At 37.9% G+C, this 17455-nt stretch overlaps 1 protein-coding gene across 2 annotated transcripts in view; it reads left to right on the forward strand.

The window, feature by feature from the left end:
• The window catches only part of CA10 (carbonic anhydrase 10), a 200536-nt gene that overhangs the window by 25835 nt on the left and 157246 nt on the right, over nt 1-17455 (forward strand). For both annotated transcript variants that reach the window (XM_084492226.1, XM_084492227.1), the window contains one exon: nt 11522-11596. In XM_084492226.1, coding sequence (XP_084348352.1) covers nt 11522-11596 — 75 coding nt within the window. The remainder of the gene's footprint in view (nt 1-11521; nt 11597-17455) is intronic.

A 17455-nucleotide genomic window follows, 5' to 3' on the forward strand; every position in this document is an offset into this window, starting at 1 on the left:
GCAGACGCTTTGAAGTGGGCACGCTGCTTGGCCGCAGCTTTTTCATCTGTACCTGCAACCAATTCTGCATACATAAATCAAAGGCTTAAGTGACAGGCTGAAACACAGAGAAAGAAGCAGGTACAGGACATGAGGGCCTGATTTCTGTTAGATGCTATGTTTATGGACTAGGTCTGTAGTTGTGCATATCCTACCGTTCTGTTCCCATCTCCAGTGCTCAGTATATGTGGAAAGCTCAGCAGGCATTTATTTGTGCATAATCAGGTATGGGATGTCTGTGTCTCCAGGGTATGTAGTGTTTTCTGCAGGCAGCTGCATAGAAGAATTTGCCAGCGTTACTCTCAATTGTTCTTTGAAGCATTCACTGATAAAAATTTAAAATAATAAGGATCTTAACTGAAAGAAGGAAAGCTTCTCTGAATTGCCTTGCATTTGAGGATGTTTTTCCCTGTCTCTGTTATTTTGAAAGCTGCTGTTCTGGGGCTCATGGGCTTACTGCTAAGGTAGTATGTTACTTTGTAGTACTGTGCTGTGGTTGAGTTTAGGTGGAGATTTAGTGGGTATCTACATACATCAATAAATGGATAACTGTTCAGCATGATTATAAATTAAATGATGAGGGCAATGAGTATTATCGATGGACAGATTTTCCTGTACTGCCATCATATTCAGTAGTTTGCTCAGTAGGTGGTGGGCAGCTGGTGTTTGTGGCTGAGCTACTGGGATGATCCCATCTGCAGCTTGTCACCAGTTCTGCCCCATGGAGTGTGAAGGAGGCAGGGCTTTCACAGCTCCTAGGATTTCCTTCTTTTTTTTTTTTTTTCATTTCAGTCAAGGTCTCAGCCAAAGATGAAACACAGAGCAATAACAAGGTTTAGCACAGAAGTAGACCTTGAGAAGTTTTCAGAATAAAGGTAAATATAAATAAAATATGGAGGAAACCTGGGTAGCAGATGCAATACTGTCTGCTTTTCAAAGGACACTGGAAACTGCCAGGCATCTCTGCTTCAGATATGCAAGGCCAATGAGATGGGAAACATACACATTTAAAAGCTACAGCTTCCATTTCCAGTCCTGACTTGGTTTTGTCCTCACTAAAGAAAATTCTTTCCTCTTGCTACAGGCAAATATATAAGACTGTCTGAAACTTCTGTGGGTTTTGACTTGGAAGAAACAGGAACACACAGATGAAAAGAAGGAAAGCTAGGAAATCCCTGATGAAACCTTTGCAGTGGCATGTATGGATGTATTTCTCCATACAGTTCTCTTAAACTAAATATATTTTTTGAATTCTTACCTCTAGTGTTTTTTTTTCTTTTTCTTTTATCTTTGTCCAAAGTCTCATCTCTCAAAGACAAGGAGAGCAAGCTGTGAACAACAGAGATAACCAAATGAAGGTGTTTTTTTTTGTTTTTTTTTTTTTTTTTTTTTTTTTTTTGCCTACCTGGGATTTCTACATCAAAAATTGAGAAAGCGATTAAAATTCTAAAACAGCAAAATGAAGCAGGTACAGGCATTGCAGCCAGTGTGAAATGTCTTCCATCTTAACTTCAAAACTGAATGCGAGGCAGAGGAAAACAGCAAATCACTGCTTTTGACTCATGGCTGAAGAAGTGGCTGAGGAGGATGCATAGGGGACACCTTTGCAAGGACCAAGAAGCCAAGAAATTTAGTAAGGTTTGGAAAGATAAACTGTTCTCTACTGTCACCTAAGGTAGACATAGCTGCATCATTTCTAGCCAAGTGTATTGTTGCTTGGAATAGGGTGGTTGTTGTAAATGTTTCTTAAATAACAGAATAGTAGCGGAGTGCCAGAATAATGCTGCTATCTCAGGAATCAGTCCAAAGAGGGGGAAGGGTACGACTTTGTCCAGCATCAGTGGATAAATACAACTATGGACAGATGGATGATAGAAGTAATCTCTGAGGGATATTCCACAGAACTGCAGGGAAGCAAAAATGGTGAGGAGAGGCAGAGAGAGTGATTTATCTTCTTTCAAGATTGGGAGCATGATGAAGTTTAAAAAAAAAAGTTTCTATTTTCTTGACTCTCCATCATTTAGGTTACAAGGAAGTAAGTGGATTGAGGTTTTGATGACACTACTTTATTTTCTTCTCTACTTTACTAAGTTGCCTCTGGTATCATAAATTTAATTCATGCAAAGTAAGTTAATGCTGTTGATACACAGTGTTCATGTTTGTCTTGTGGCCAGGTTAAATACTTCAGGGATTCTGAGCTGTGCACTTTGTTTTATTAAATGATTTGGGGTTCATTAATGATGTAGTGGGTAAGTATACTCTCAGTTTGTGACCTTCAATACCTTTTTATGATGCAGGGCCAGTCTTTCCTTGCTTTTCGGGGTCTCTAAAAATCTTTTCTTGTTCTGAGTTGCCCTTGTATCTCACAAGCAGATATCTCTCTTCAGTCCTTTTTCTTGCCTCCAGTAATATACACTGATTTTTCACAGTCTTCCAGGAATGGAGTGAAGGAAATGTATATATAAACCCTGTATTGTTAACATGGGCCTTGGAGTTTTTGACAGTTTGCGGCATCTCAACGTTTGGTTGCACACAATTAAACCCAATGATCCTAACCCTTTTTGGCAGTTTAAAGGGAATTTAATGAATTCATTGCTATTTAAGACTCTTCTACTCTTGTCATGTGTAGTGATGGTGATAGGCATAAACCGGGCTTTTCTGGAAGTCTGCACGATGTAGAAGCCTTATTCTGAGCAGATCAAAATCTATGTCAGTCTGAAACAATACTTTATGTTGAAAAATACTTCAAAATCTTTTTAACGCCACTGAAAGAACTTATGGTATAATCTACTACTCATTGGCATAAAGGCTGTCACTTTTAAATTCAGAAAAATTACATAGAAAGTTGTGAGTTTTTTTTTTTTTGTATTCTGTTAAGAAATGTCTAGTAACTGTAACCAAGAACCACTTTCTGCTAAGAAACTAATAAACTGAAGTGGTGATGAAGAGCAATTGCAAGAAAGTCACATTATGATGGGTTCAATTTTCTGTTTTGATACCACTGCCTGAAATGGATCCATATCTTGGCTTATCCTCTGACATTAGGTTTCTTCTTGATGGTGGCAAAGCTGTTATTATATGGTCAGAAAAACATTTTTTGACTTTCTGATCTCTAAAAACATCAGGACATAAGGTTTAAGTGCTGAGGATTTCAGTAGTCCAGTGAGCTGTGAGATGATCTGGATTAGTGCCCTGACTATCAACCCCAGTATGCCTAAAAATCTAGGTCTCTGAATCCAATTCAGCGTAATCAGAATAATTTTGCCTCCCCTCTATTATCTTTTGAATGACATTGTGTTGTTGCAGTTGTTTATATGCAGCTTTGTTAGCCAGGAGAACACGACTCCTCCCGTCTCAGAAAAGTGCATCATTTGGTATTACCTGAAGTTAGAGTAACGTGTGTGTTAGGCCTACAGAGTGTCATTTATAGTTCTGCTAAGTTTTCAAGGGTGATTAAAGGCAGCCTTCTTGCTTCTTTTTCAGGTATGTCCCCACTGTTAAGACTGTGGAAATATGTGTAATAGGACTGGTTAAGCATTTATTAATTCTTTGCATATGACGTAGCCCTCCAGAACATTCCCATATCACATTGTGGACCACAAGGTTTCATGAAGCTGTAGAATTCAGTGTGATATGAGGCTGCTGTGTATTCTGTAGGATCAAGCCCCTATTATTGATGCCATGCCATTTGTCTTGAGGTTAATTGGAAGACCTTTATTTTTACCCTTGAGTTTTCCTAAGCAGTGACAAATATTAAATTCTGGGCACAGCTCCCTCACGGGAAGAATGCTGAAGAAATCATTTTTCTTTACCGTAGCCAAGGAAAAGAATAAAAAAAGATCTGCCTATGGCACTTAACAGGACGGTCTCTGACTGTTTGTTCTGTTACTGGTTGGTGACTTTATGTTTAGAGAGTACAGAGAGCAAGTAGGGTCATAAACTCGATGAGATGTCAATATCATGTGTGCTCCTGTGGAAGGAACTTAGTGGTTTCCTTTTAAAGGAAGCCCTATTAATTTAGCATTAATAATGTATTGAAGTTTAAAGGCTCAAGGATATTGAGACCATTGCTTTGAAGTTGCTGAGTGTCCCCAAACTGCATTGAAATTAATGGAAGTGGAGGGCATGCAGCACAATGTAAAGTAAGAGCTATTTCCGAAGTTAATATCACAAGATGTCTTGCTTCTTCTTACTACATTATTTTATAGAGCTTTTCAGACTTTGTATCTAGACATGATTAAGCAACTGATCAGAGAGAAACTACGCCATCGATCACAACACAGAATAGACTATGCTGTGTGCTGATACTCATAGAGGAAACTCCGGAAAATGGTGAGAGCCAAATAGTGTTAACAAGGTTTAGGACCCATGAAACCCTAAGCATGCCATCAGTGACTGTCTTGAAATGAAAGGTGCTGAGTCTCTGGCTTACCGTTTTGAATTTCCTGCACCACTTACAAACAGTATTTTGTTCTAATTGCTGCAATAGAGCTATGTATTTTTCTCCTGCATTAATTTAATTGCTTTGATTTCTTACAGTAGTTCAGCTTTGATGCAGTTCTGACTCTAGTGCCAACCGTACCTCATTCAAAAACAAAGTGAATCCCATAGATACATCTGGGATCTGGGTAAGAAGAGGGTCACATCCAAAGTTGATAAGAAATTTCTGGGTAGAACCTTCAATACTCTGTCACATCAAACAAATCTGCTCAGCTTTCCTGGACAACACAGAGAGAGCTATACTGAAATCCTCTATTTCTTAACCCCTTCAGAAGTTAAAATTTACTGAAGGAAAATTAACCCCCCCAAAAAATATTTTAAAAATTGAAGCAAATAATATTAAATGGAACAGCATCTTAGCATTCCAGCCATTAATGCCAAAAACTACTTGGAGAGGGTAACATACTGTCTCTGACATTATGTGGACTTCATATTTTACATGTGCATTAGTCACATTAAAAGGATGTCTTTACAGGGATGTTTGATGTTTTACAACTGGAGTTAGGAACAGTATGCAGGTTTCATGTGAAATTGGGCACAGTGACATAAATTCACCCCGCAGTGCAATCCATCATTTCCTTTGGTATAGTTAGGTGCTCAGGGAGGAGTATGTCAAAGGGATTTCAACTTTTTCTCACTAAAAGCTTTAGATACAAGAAAATTTAATATTACTTCAATATATTAGAACTTAAACAACAGTTGCATGATTGGGCAAATACCCCTTTTGGAAAAGTGCTTATTACAAGTTAGGACCCACCACCCAAAACCATCTGTTTATACAGCTGCCATTAACAAGCACCTAATAAGCACTGTTTCATGTGATCCCTTCTACTAAATCCTGCCGTTTAATTTCTCAAACACAACAGGATGATAACTGGTATTACAACTCATGTTTACTGGTAGGTAAGTGGAAGTGCACAGTCACAGAACTGAGCTGAGCCTTACACACACATCACACATCCTGCAAACCAGGCTACTGCCAGGTACTACCAAAGTCTTGCAGAGTTCTGGTTAAACAGTGGTGTAAGAAGAATGCTTTTCCTTTTACTCTGGGCTTAAGTAGTTGCAAACATCTTAGTTTAAGGTTCTTCAAGCAGAATTTAGTGGCTCTGGACACTTGGTGCCTCTCATCAAAAGCCAACTACACAGAGAGAGTAGATGCAGCTGTTAGCTATACTGCAATATAATGCCACGTAGTTTGTTACTACTGCCTGCATACATATCAGCCTGCTCATATGAAATCTTACCCTTTGGCCCAGGTTTTTAATTGTAGTCATACTGGAACACAAAATTACAATAAGTAGAAAATACAGAGAATAGTCAAGTCTCTGTGCCATAGCAGAGTTCCCATGGTAGTACTTTGCTTTTGCCCTCAGACATGATAAAAACAGGTCACGTCCCTTTTGCCTGTATTGAATACTGTTTGCAATTCACAGCAGCAGTGAGAGCTTTTACACATGGGGACAGTGGAAGAAGGATTTATGGAATTGGAAAGTATTAACTTAATGAAAGAGCATTTGCATGTTTTCTGAGCAAAATGTTATCCAGGAAAAAAAAAATCTGGCATAGCTGATGAAAGCATTTTATTTATTGATCCCTTTATAATCCTTTGTTTTGTTTTTCCTCCCTCATCGTATGGTGATGCATACAATGTAGGCTGTAGTATTCATAAGCAGGCTAACCTTTCGTGTCCTGTAAGTATTCATTTATAAATGATGCTTTATATAGTGCCTGAAGTGCATGTGTTGTTAGGTTTGTTGTGTTTTCTTAATATATAAAAGGCTACATAAAATGTCTTAAATAATAGCTACAATTATGTACAGACTTGTTTTAAACAAAGTGAACGTTAATTTTAGAAGGCTGAATCTTAAGCTAATTGCATCTGCTTAGCTCCCCTGCTGTCTGGTCCACTTTAAACATGTCTATTCCATTTGCTTTAGGAGGCCTTTGTTGGTGTGAGCCAAAAGCTGGTACTTGTATGATTCAAGATGTCAAAAATGATTGTTTAGATTGAGCAAGTCTGTGTTCCATCCAGAATTTGGGCAACCCATCCTTGGGTTTAACAGTGTGCAAAAGATACATATAAAATGTAGTAATTAAAACTATGAATTTAAAATAATTACAAAGTGCGTACATTGTCTAGCATTCTGGAAATGGAGTTTAGGAAAAAAATATTAAACTACTTTTTCCACTTTTTTTTTTGTTTAAATATATATTCTTATGTATTTAATGCCAGAGCAATGCTGATCAGGTCATCAAAAGCAGACTGTTAAGAGAGAAATGTACAGAATGATTAATGTATCAATCAGAAGAGCTCAGATCAATAAAAATCAAATATAAAAAGGTTTCTCTGTAGTCCAGCATTTTTTATCTGGGTGAAATGGTAGTCAAGGAATGGAGAACTCTGATCTGGCAGGATGCTGCTGGCTTATGCTCAGGTGTGGACGGCATCAGATGCAAGCCATTCTATCTTTTGCTTAAATAAAGTAAATAACTAATAGTAGAATAACTTACTTATCTAATCCAAATAGCCATATTTACTGAGGGGTATTTTATTATTAATTATTGTGTTTTATATTGTGTTAGCATTAGCCATCCAACTAGATGAAGGCGTCTCTGAATCTTCTTATGCAGGTATTTCAGCACCTGCATGCTGTATACAGCATCTGGGTACACTGGATACACTGTTATGTGATGATTTTAAAACAGTTTGACTGAGTACACAGCTCCTCTTTGAATCGTAAGCCTACAGGTTTTAACCAATAAGCTAGACATAGGGAGCTGTTGAGTTTATGTGGCATTGGCATCATTTGGCGTTTGTGTTTACTGCACTGTAGTTGTAATATAGGAAGTGCTACTTTTCTATACATGGAAGTCACAAGGAAACGAAAATGCTTGACATCTTGCAGAGGTTAGCCTTTAATTTTACACTCCACATTAAGACAGACCTCCAATAACCTGACAAAATGAAAGCAACACGTCATTTCTGCTCTGAATAAATATCCTGTCTCCTCTACAGCAGCTGCATTGCAATAGGTCTGACATAATGGTGTTATATCCGCACAACAACTAATCTCAGATTCCAGTGATTTCAGTAGGAGGAAGAGAACACTGTAGCAAATGGAGGTCATTCCAATATCCTCTAGCACTTTGGACAAACGTGGCATTTTGGACCTTCCCTGCTAATGCAGAATACCTTGTTGATGATAACATAGCTGTTGCAGAGCTACCTGTGCTCTGTTCCAAACAGCAAAGTGTTTCTTTGGTTTAGCCTGTTTATTTTGATGCCTTAGAGAAACAAAGATGCATCTTGGAAACAAAAGGCACATAAAGGTTCTGTACAAGTTCCTACTCTGGGTATTTTGAAATCAGCAGTAAAAGCATAAGTCCCTGAGGTATTGGAAATGATTTATTTTACTTAGATACTTAACCCTCTCCGGTAACACAGAATTGCTTTCTAGGCCTTTTGCCTCCCTAGTATTTTGTGTGACAGGTCCTGCCAAAACAAAGGAGCTGCCATGTAGGCGCCTCTCTATTCGGGTAGGCACACAGGAATACCAGAAACCACAAAGCGAGCATGCATGTCTCTTTATGGTCCTCAAGCAGGAGAATTGCAATGAGATGTACAATAGTTTCTCTTTAATTGAAATAAGAAGGATGTGGAGAGAATTCTGCTATTTGCAGTGTCATGAGGTGGCGCATATGAAGAATCCTTTTCCTTGGCAATAATTCCTAAGCCATAAGGTTGAACCTGTTTATCCAGGCACAGTGCCATGCTGTCAGATGGGCACTGATACACCAATTGTACAGACCCTGTGTTGTATGGGCATCAGGTGTAAGTGGCCCAGATAGGATTCCCAGCAAGGACTGTCCATATGTCTGTTCATTCTAATTTTATATTCCTTTGTTCCATTGCTAATCCAGGTATGGGTCTGTTTCATAAACAGAGAACAGCTTTTTTGCTCCTCTGATCAGACCACTTGCCCACTTTCAAAAGACAGGTTGGGTAATGGGTTAGGAGAAGTTCTCAGAAGACACTGTCTGCTTCTTGCCCTTACCAATCCCTTCTCCTTCTGCATTCAGAGGAATTAGAGCTTTATAAATCTTTTTCCTTAAGCAAAGTCCCTGCAGGATCAATCGGAGTAAATCTTTGGCACCAAGCTAGATTTCATATGCACAACAGAGTGAAAATCTATGTTCAGTCACTGTGCTGTTATTGCAGGATGTTTTACCTGAACTGGTATAAAAGGTAGAGGTTTCAGGGTTCAAGAAGTCTTGGCATGGCACTGGGCATCTCCCTAGCTCCTCTCTCAGAACAACATGCCTTGCTTCTCAATTTCCTCAGTGGCCTCAGTTTTCTGTGAATCAGGAGTAGCCCACCAGTGCTCTTGCTCTATCTTAGGCACTTCATATAGCTGTGGAAAAGCAGATTATTTTGCTTATTGCATTCCTTTTTGTGTGTTTCATTTTCATGTATATTGAAGAGATATGGATCTGGTATCTGGGGGAAGTGCAGAGTGATGCCAGGTCATGGTCTTCTCTGATAGCTGAAGTGATTGCACAGACATCCAATTATTTAGTACAAAGCTTTGATAATCTAATTTTCTTGCTCATCTCATGTAGTCTTTGTTTCCATACTAATGCAACAGATTTTTAAAAATATGGCAAAAATCTTAGTTTTCCTGATACTGCTTTGTGTGTGTGTGTGTTTGGCTCAACACAATGAAACAGAACTGCAGAGCTCGTGCCCTTTAATTTTGGTTTAAACTGAATACTGGACTATTTCTTTCAGACCTGGCACATATTTAGATGGGGAAAACCTATACGTTTTTCTGTTGTATATGTTTCTATAAATACTGACAAAGAACAGTTCCTTTTGAAAATTCTGGCCTCCCTGAAGTCTCCTTAAGTTGCCTGAATCTACATATATACTTTTTTCACCCTTTTATAAAATGCAGCTGTCTCTGGTTGGCTGTACTAGCTTTAGATGTGTGTATCAGTAATGACTTGAACGCACTTTAATTTTCTGGGGAATTTTAAGTGGAAGAATAATTGCTGTGCTTTTTGGGACTCACATATTAGTGTTCTCTCCTATTGCTGAAGCATCCTGAAATCTTTAAGGCCTTCTGTTGCACATAACCATAAAAGTAACCTCTGTGAACCAGTGTTGGGATTCCAAAAATCACTGATCAGGCTGGGTATGAATATTTTGCTGCTCAGATATTTTGGATTGTGGGTTGGGATTTGCCATTTTCCAAATGTTCGTATAGTGTAGTCCAGCACAACAAAGCCAGACACAGTTTGAGTTCTCTACACAGTGATACAAAGGTTAAAAAGTGAAGGTAATGTCATCTGCAGAAAGCAAAGAGTACACAGTATGGCAGCCCTTTCAGTTTACCATGTCACCATTCAACTGATGGCACAAGTGCGAGTACTCCAAGGGGAAATCTACATCCAGAAGTACCCCATTCTGCTGTGTGCCCAGGCTTCTGGTAAGCAGAAATGGTTGGGCCTTCTGTCAGTATGTTTAATTAACTTCAGCTTTACTTTTGTTTCTGCAATTTACAGTCAGTTAAATCATAACTGTTATTTTGTTGCTGATAGAACAGTATGTAGTGGTCCTCATCTTTTATCCCTTTTAGTCTGAGTATCACATTCTCTTTGTAAGTTTTAATGACGACAACAACAATTTTATTATAATGTTGGAACTTTTCCCAGGGTAATTGTGCCTTCTGTATATAATATGTGATCTAGAAATGAAACTGCAGCAGAAAGCTGCTAAATCCAGCATCTTTGTAGCTGTGTACTAGATGTTAAAATTTCTTAGACCTAGTGTAAGGGATTGAAAGTGTCTGATTAAAAAAAAAAAAAACACAACTAATAATACAAAAGCTAGCTGAGCTTTCTGTAGCTCAGTGAAAAAGAGTTGCTCTAAACATGAAGATACCAAGCAAAACACAAGTGATGGCAGAACATTTGCATATTGTCTGATCTGCTGTCTTATGGAAATTAACCAAACGTTTATCCGGCTGTGTCTGTATATGCTTTGAAACTATTATATTCTATATTTTTGTATTAATACTTTATATTTTAACCATAAGATTTGCTCCAGTGCTGATTTCCTGCAAGTCAAGCAGAAGCAATGACCTTGTGGAGTGGTCAAAACCTTTCTACTCTTTGCTTCTCAGGGAATGTAGAGAAGTTATTTAAGCAACAGTCTCATCAGGGACAAATATTATCCAAAGCTTAGATTATCTTTATGGCATTCAGAATATTGGTCAAAGAAAGCTTTTATTGCTTTAACTGCACTGTGCTATAGCTTACAGGATGACTGGGGTGGGGGACAACTAGTGGATGCTATGCTGTGGACAGAGAAGATGTCAGAAAAACCTCATCTTCCTGCCTGAGCAGTATAGTATGAACCAATGTTTGTAAAGCCATGGGTTACCCATTTCCGTTCTGGTTTTGGAACTCAGGGCACGTGGGATGAGAGGAGAAACAGTTATAGATACAGCTGTTGCCTGCAGTTCACTCCATCACTTCTTCCTATTCAAAGTGAGAGATTACTGGAGAACTTGGGAAAGGAAGGGGAGAAACTGCTGCTCTGTCTACAAACTTGGGCTCTGATACTGACTCCCAAGAATGAGTGCAGCGCACTCTTTATCTGCATTTTTATCCTGTGTTGAATTTATGGTTGGCACAGAAGCATTCACAAGTGTTACAAATTCTCAGTTTTTATCTGAAATTTTGCATTTAGTGATCAGTTCTTCAGAAAGTATATTTTACTGTCTGAGAAACAGAGACAAGGTGCTCCAAGATACAGGCACTAACACAATTCAGTAAATTGAACAGACATCATTTGGGAACTTGAGGAATGGCTCCTCTGTTGAAGATGATATTCTATTTAGAGTTCCCAAAGTTCTTGTAATTAAACACTTCCTATGCCTTGTGTTAATTTTATGATTTGTTTATTTCTTTCTAGCTCAACAAAATTCACCAAAAATCCATGAGGGCTGGTGGGCTTATAAGGAGGTGGTCCAGGGAAGCTTTGTTCCAGGTAAGTGCATTTTAATTTTAATTACTTTATGTTTTTCCCCACTGGAATTAGTATAGTTGGGTTTGGGATGGGGTAGATTTTTTAGGTTTGTTTTTTAATGCACTGCAAAGATGTGAAGTACACAGGTAGTCAACATATCGTCATTAAAGGTAGAAAAGTTTTAGCAATATATCCTCTGAAGACTGTAGCTGTTTTCAGGGAATGAGAAATTGCTTTGATGACATTCCTGTTTTCTCACAGTGAATGTGCTCTACGTATAGGAAAGAGAAAGGGAAGACTGAAAAGCAGGCCTGTGCTTATCTGATGTCACTTTTATCACTTCTAGACAATCCCATTTCTACAAATATAAGAGTATATTAGGAAAGCAACAAGCAACATAATTGAAACATGAACCTAGCAAGCAAATTTCCACTGTTTTTTGTTTTCAAACCACGAAACACTGGGGGGAAAAAAGACGAAACCCTAACTTGGCTTCAGTAAGATTTAGTAAACTATTTAGCAAATAATCAGTGGGTAGCTAAAAGGATATAAATGAGCAATGCCAACTGAATTTACCTGATAGAAGTGAAATTCAGGATAGCAATAGCCCAGTATTCTCAATACGGGTAGAGTTCCTCCAAAACATTTGTACCATGAATCCTAATGATACATGCTCCTTAAATAACCTGTGCTCTGATTACTGATTAGGCCTTAGCTCGCTCTTTTCTAGCTCTCTCTTAACATTTCAGGATTCAAGCTGCCTGAGGTACTAGTTGTTCTTAGACAGACTTCTTTTTATTTTGTTTTTGACCCTCATATGATACGTGATCTTTTGTGCTCCATTTCTGTAAATTATTTTACTCTTCCTTTCAAACAAAATTACTTTTTTGGGCCTTTACTGTTCCATTTGACTAGATGCTTCCACTAGAGGGGGTGTACAGGAAACTTTAGCAATATTCATTTTCTATTCATTGCTTGCTCAGTATGCACTGTATACTCAGAGACATTCACTGATTTTGTTCAATACGTTTTCAATGTGATTGAGACAAACATGTATTAATTTATTTATATTAGGTATGTATTATAAGTTGAAATAGCACTTCGAGTTCTGTCCTGAATGCATCATAAAAACTTACATGATCTTTATTTCCTGAATGTACTAGCACTAGTACTTTGCCACGACACGAACTATTCCTAAGAGTCTGTTGATTTAATCTATCATAGATATTTTCACTGTTGTGACAACAGATACAATCTGACAGTCGTTAGAAATATCCAAACTGTTGATTATCTTGATAGGAATACTAGTGCAAATTAGATGAAATATTTCAATGCAGAAGTTTCTGGCATGGAAATTTATGAGAAAGCACATACAAAACTCAACATCTACAAGCCCAGAGTTTAATTACATATCGATGCAATATAAAGATGCTTTTCAGGTTTACTTGAGAATCATTTGGTCTGTCAGACACTACAGCATGTTCGTGTTTAGTTCCTAATGTTAACAGTGGGGAAGAAAATCTGAAAATCATAGTAACCTTTGAAGAACATGTAAATGCTTGTGGTATTCCAGTCTTAATACCATGTGAAGTTTGGGCTTGGGAACATGCTGAATATCCTTAGAAGAATCAGGAGGGAACAGTCATGACTCAGACATTCAAGATGGAAGACTTTCTAGACTAGTGTGAAGAAAGACATCCTTTCTGAAAGAACCTGGAATTACCCATGCATGTTAAATATTGGACTAACCTAGCATACATAATCAAGAATAATTGGTCCAGAAGGACTATCATGAATAGCTCACTGATATAGCCATGCAGAAAGTAAGGGTAATCTGGGGGCACCTTCCCTGCAGAATGTCGCATGTCTTTCAAATTCAACTCTACAACCTATGAGCTGCAGCAGAAGAGAGAACTCCCACAATTTTTTACAGAACAAACAACTAATTCTTTTCAGCAACTTTGGAGTCTTTGACAACCACATTTAAAGCATTTCAATGATTTATTTTATGGCTATGATCTCAGACAAACACATCACAAAGGATATGTTAGTGCATATTAAGCTCATCCATAATGCTAGCAGGCACACATCAGATCTCACACGAGATGCTAATTAACACCTGAGAGATGATAGCTGATGGGCAGCCTGAGGAGCTATAGCTGAAGGTGCTGACTGGTGCGCACTGAAGCAAGCAGCTATAACCATGTGCAAAGATGTTTCCCTTCTGCAGCTGTTTGTCCTGTCCTTGTGCTGAAAGTTACTGCCCCAAAAGCTATTAGAAAGGAGTATTTGTCCAAGCCTCTGTCATTGCAGCTCAAAATTGGCATCTTTTGTCAATGTAAGCAATGTGATCAACACAAATACAGCTGAGTATACCACAAAGTGCCTATATTAGAATATTCCACTCATAAGTTTTTCAGTCAAATACTGTTCTGGATGCATTTCAGGTCCTAACTAATGCTGTGGATCCTGCACAAATTTGTTTTTGAGCATTTCATAAAATCAAACCATACTTCATTACATTCCCCTCTCTGTATATTCTGGGACACATTTTAGAAACGTTATTTTAAATCCCTTTCCAATCATAACACCTGTAGTGGCACACATTATTTTTCCCGGAATCTTGAATTCTCAGCTTAAATTACATGTTATCAACCAGTGGCTTACAATCACTGATTTGTATCTCACAGCTAGGAGAGGATATAAGCAGAGATGAGCTACAAGGCCCCTCACAGTGTCTTCTTAACCCCCCTTCTTGCACTGCTCAACTGAGAAGAGAGTGATGGTGACTGTCAAGTTTTTAAGTTTTCTCATACTAACTGTGGCTCAGGTCTGTCTTAGTGCTAAGCCTTACTTGCTAAGGGTGCAGAGTTGCTCAGCACAGGAAGGAGGGTGCATCAGTGGCTAGCTGGGACTCTGTACATACCAGAGATCTTTTCTCTCTCTCACCTGTTCCTAAAAGCAAAGAACTGCTCTTATGATTTAAATCATGCAGGCAAACAAACTAGGAGGTAGTGCTTTAAAATGTTAATTGAATGCAAATTAGGTTCTGAATTAAACTTCAGGGAATGTTCAAGGATGAAGAATGGGTACTCTTCTTTCAGCTTAGTGATTTGCATAATAATCAAATAATCTATATTACATACTTTCACTACACAGACTTTTTTGTATGGAATATCAAAGTAGTTCATGATGGGTTAAAATACTTTTGCTATATTTTTTGTTTGGCTGAGCTTTGCTGTGACTTTCAATATGTTGTGTATTGCAGTCATGCAAGCATTTTCTGGGTGACAAAAGCAATAATATTTCAAACTGCTCTGTACCATTTCTTGTACTTCAGATACATGCTCATAACCTTTGATACTCTTGTGTCTGACTGTATTGATTCTCTTGATCGTGTTCGTGTTTTTTTGGTAACATCATAATAGTGTGCTGTGGTATGTATAAAATACAAAGGTGGTTAAATCTAATTTGTGGTCATAGACTTCTCTTGCCAAAGCTCCATCCTGTTACCAAATTTGTGGAATATATGTTAATAGAAGGGCATGAGTGTTTCTTGCCCTGGGAAGACACTGTTTTTGTGACCCTTACTGAATCGTAGCATGCCTGAAATTACTTTACATGGTGATAATGCTAATCTTAGCTATGAGGAAGAAGCCATTTTGCTGAAGCAGATAATTTTCTTCTCCTTCCATATACTAGAAGTTTTAAAACAACTTTCACTCCAGATAAAGATCTAATTCCGCGGTGATTCATTACTGGCTACAGATCACCAAATCAAAGGCTACCCATTTCTCTGAGATGAGAAATCTGTTTTTCATAGTCCCTTTTGTAACTCGTACTGTAAAAGGGAAGAAGTTGCTAGAGATTAATGCTGCTCATGCTAGACTGCTGTTGATGGGATTATGCCCTAACATAGACCAGCTGGCAAAGCTACAATGACTCAAAAGGAACACGGGGCCAGCGTTTGTGAAGCACTGAGAAATTCCCTCCAAGGAGGAAATGTGTGAATTCGGTAGTGATTTACAATGAAAAAGAAGCCTGAAATATCCAACAGTTTTTGTCATGAGTGTCAAAACCTGGTATTAAAATTCCTGCTCTATCAATATGCTTTTGCTGTGGCCTGTGCAGGCAGTTCAAGTGTCTTCAGTTTCTTTTGTGTGGTCATTAAGACTTCTTTTTAATTACAAATATATGTACATGTCCAAAACTAACCTTTGACAGGTAGGTCACTGTAAGAACCACAAACCATTTGTCCAAGGCCTGAAACTGAGGTACGAAACTTCACACCCACAGACATCTTCAACACCTATGTAACTGGAGGATGGCTTAGTGCATGAGCTTTTCAGAAAGTTTATTTCATATGTTGAGGTCAGTAATCACCTAGTTTGTCTGCTTACATAATACAAAACATAAACCTACTGATTGCTACTCCTGCATTGCTCCCTTTTATACTAACTATAACATTTCTTCTTGTCTTATTTTGGGACTTAAGGAGGCTGTAGCATTTTCACCGTCTGGTGCATTTTGCTTGTCAGTGAAAACAGTGATGCTGAGCTACAATAGCATTTTAAACAGTCTGCATGCACTCTCAAAATCATTCAGTCTAGTGCCAACTCTGAAGAATTAACCAGCCATATATAATTATTTATTGGAACAATAATAGCATTCTTTGTTTTAGAAAGCAATATATTGGAATACTTCATTTCTGCAGGGTGATAAAGCATAGATTCTGGAAAGCATTCATTTATTGATTGGAACTTAGGTTAGTATGTACAATATTTCAGCTTTGGTTGTCAGTTAAAGATAGCTTGAAGGAAATATATTTTGTGTTAGATATTTTCTTTTCTTTTAAACTTCAGTGATTCTGCAAAAATGCACTGTTTACAAATAACGTAACCAGAGAGGAAACTAAGTAGTGTTTTTTGTTTGTTTTATGGGAGTCAAATACAACAAAAAAGTAAAGCCAGTCTCACTTTTGAATTAATTGATACCATCTATTATTTTAAAACAGCAAGGAACATGTGAGTTGACTGCTTTTAACTTGGAAGAAGAAAGGAAAATTATTGACAGTGGACACTTCATGGCCTCATTTTTAATACCAGATATGGCATCATTTGCTCATCTTCTGAATTGAAACCAAATTACAGCATTGAGTTTGAGATCATTTTTATCACTTTCTCCCATGAGTAAGCAGCACTGTGCTTACTGAGACCATAAGAATCAACCTGAAAATTCGAGTCTTTATCTTAAAGATATAAATAGGCTGGTTAGAGGGCAACTTAGACCTCAATGGTTTGATTTATCCCTGAACTTAAATATGAAAATCAATGGAATTTAGCATATGGGGATCTGGTTATGATTCTACATAATAGTATACCTTCACAAGGAAGTATAATACCATGTGATACAACCTGGCCTCCAGGTTTAGCCTACTTTTAGTCTTACTAAAAGAAAGGTTTTTTGGATACTATGTCTGAATTGAATTCTGAATTTTCCAGATACAGGTTTAGTGCACTAGATTTTCCTGGCAAATCCTCCAATACTCGTGTTATGTAGTGGCTCACATTTTACTGTGAGATGAAACATCTCTTGGCAAGTCACTGATACCACTAAGAACAATACCATAGTTCCTTATGGCAGAAGGTGTATTTAAAAACCTCAAGCTGTGTCTCTGAACTTTAGATTACACAAAGCTTTAAGCAAATATAAATACCATGAGTTGATTTATGTATTTACCTGCTTTTAATACAAATCTGAATCTGCTTGCTTTCATGAATAGATGGAGAAATAACGAGAGATACTTGATTTGGGTGGTGATCTGCAATGTTCTCCTTCAATAACAATCACAGCAGCAGTAGAAAAATCAAAGCTGACATT

Source organism: Aythya ferina, assembly GCF_964211825.1.
Source record: "Aythya ferina genome assembly, chromosome: 18".
In the NCBI taxonomy this organism is placed as follows: domain Eukaryota; kingdom Metazoa; phylum Chordata; class Aves; order Anseriformes; family Anatidae; genus Aythya; species Aythya ferina.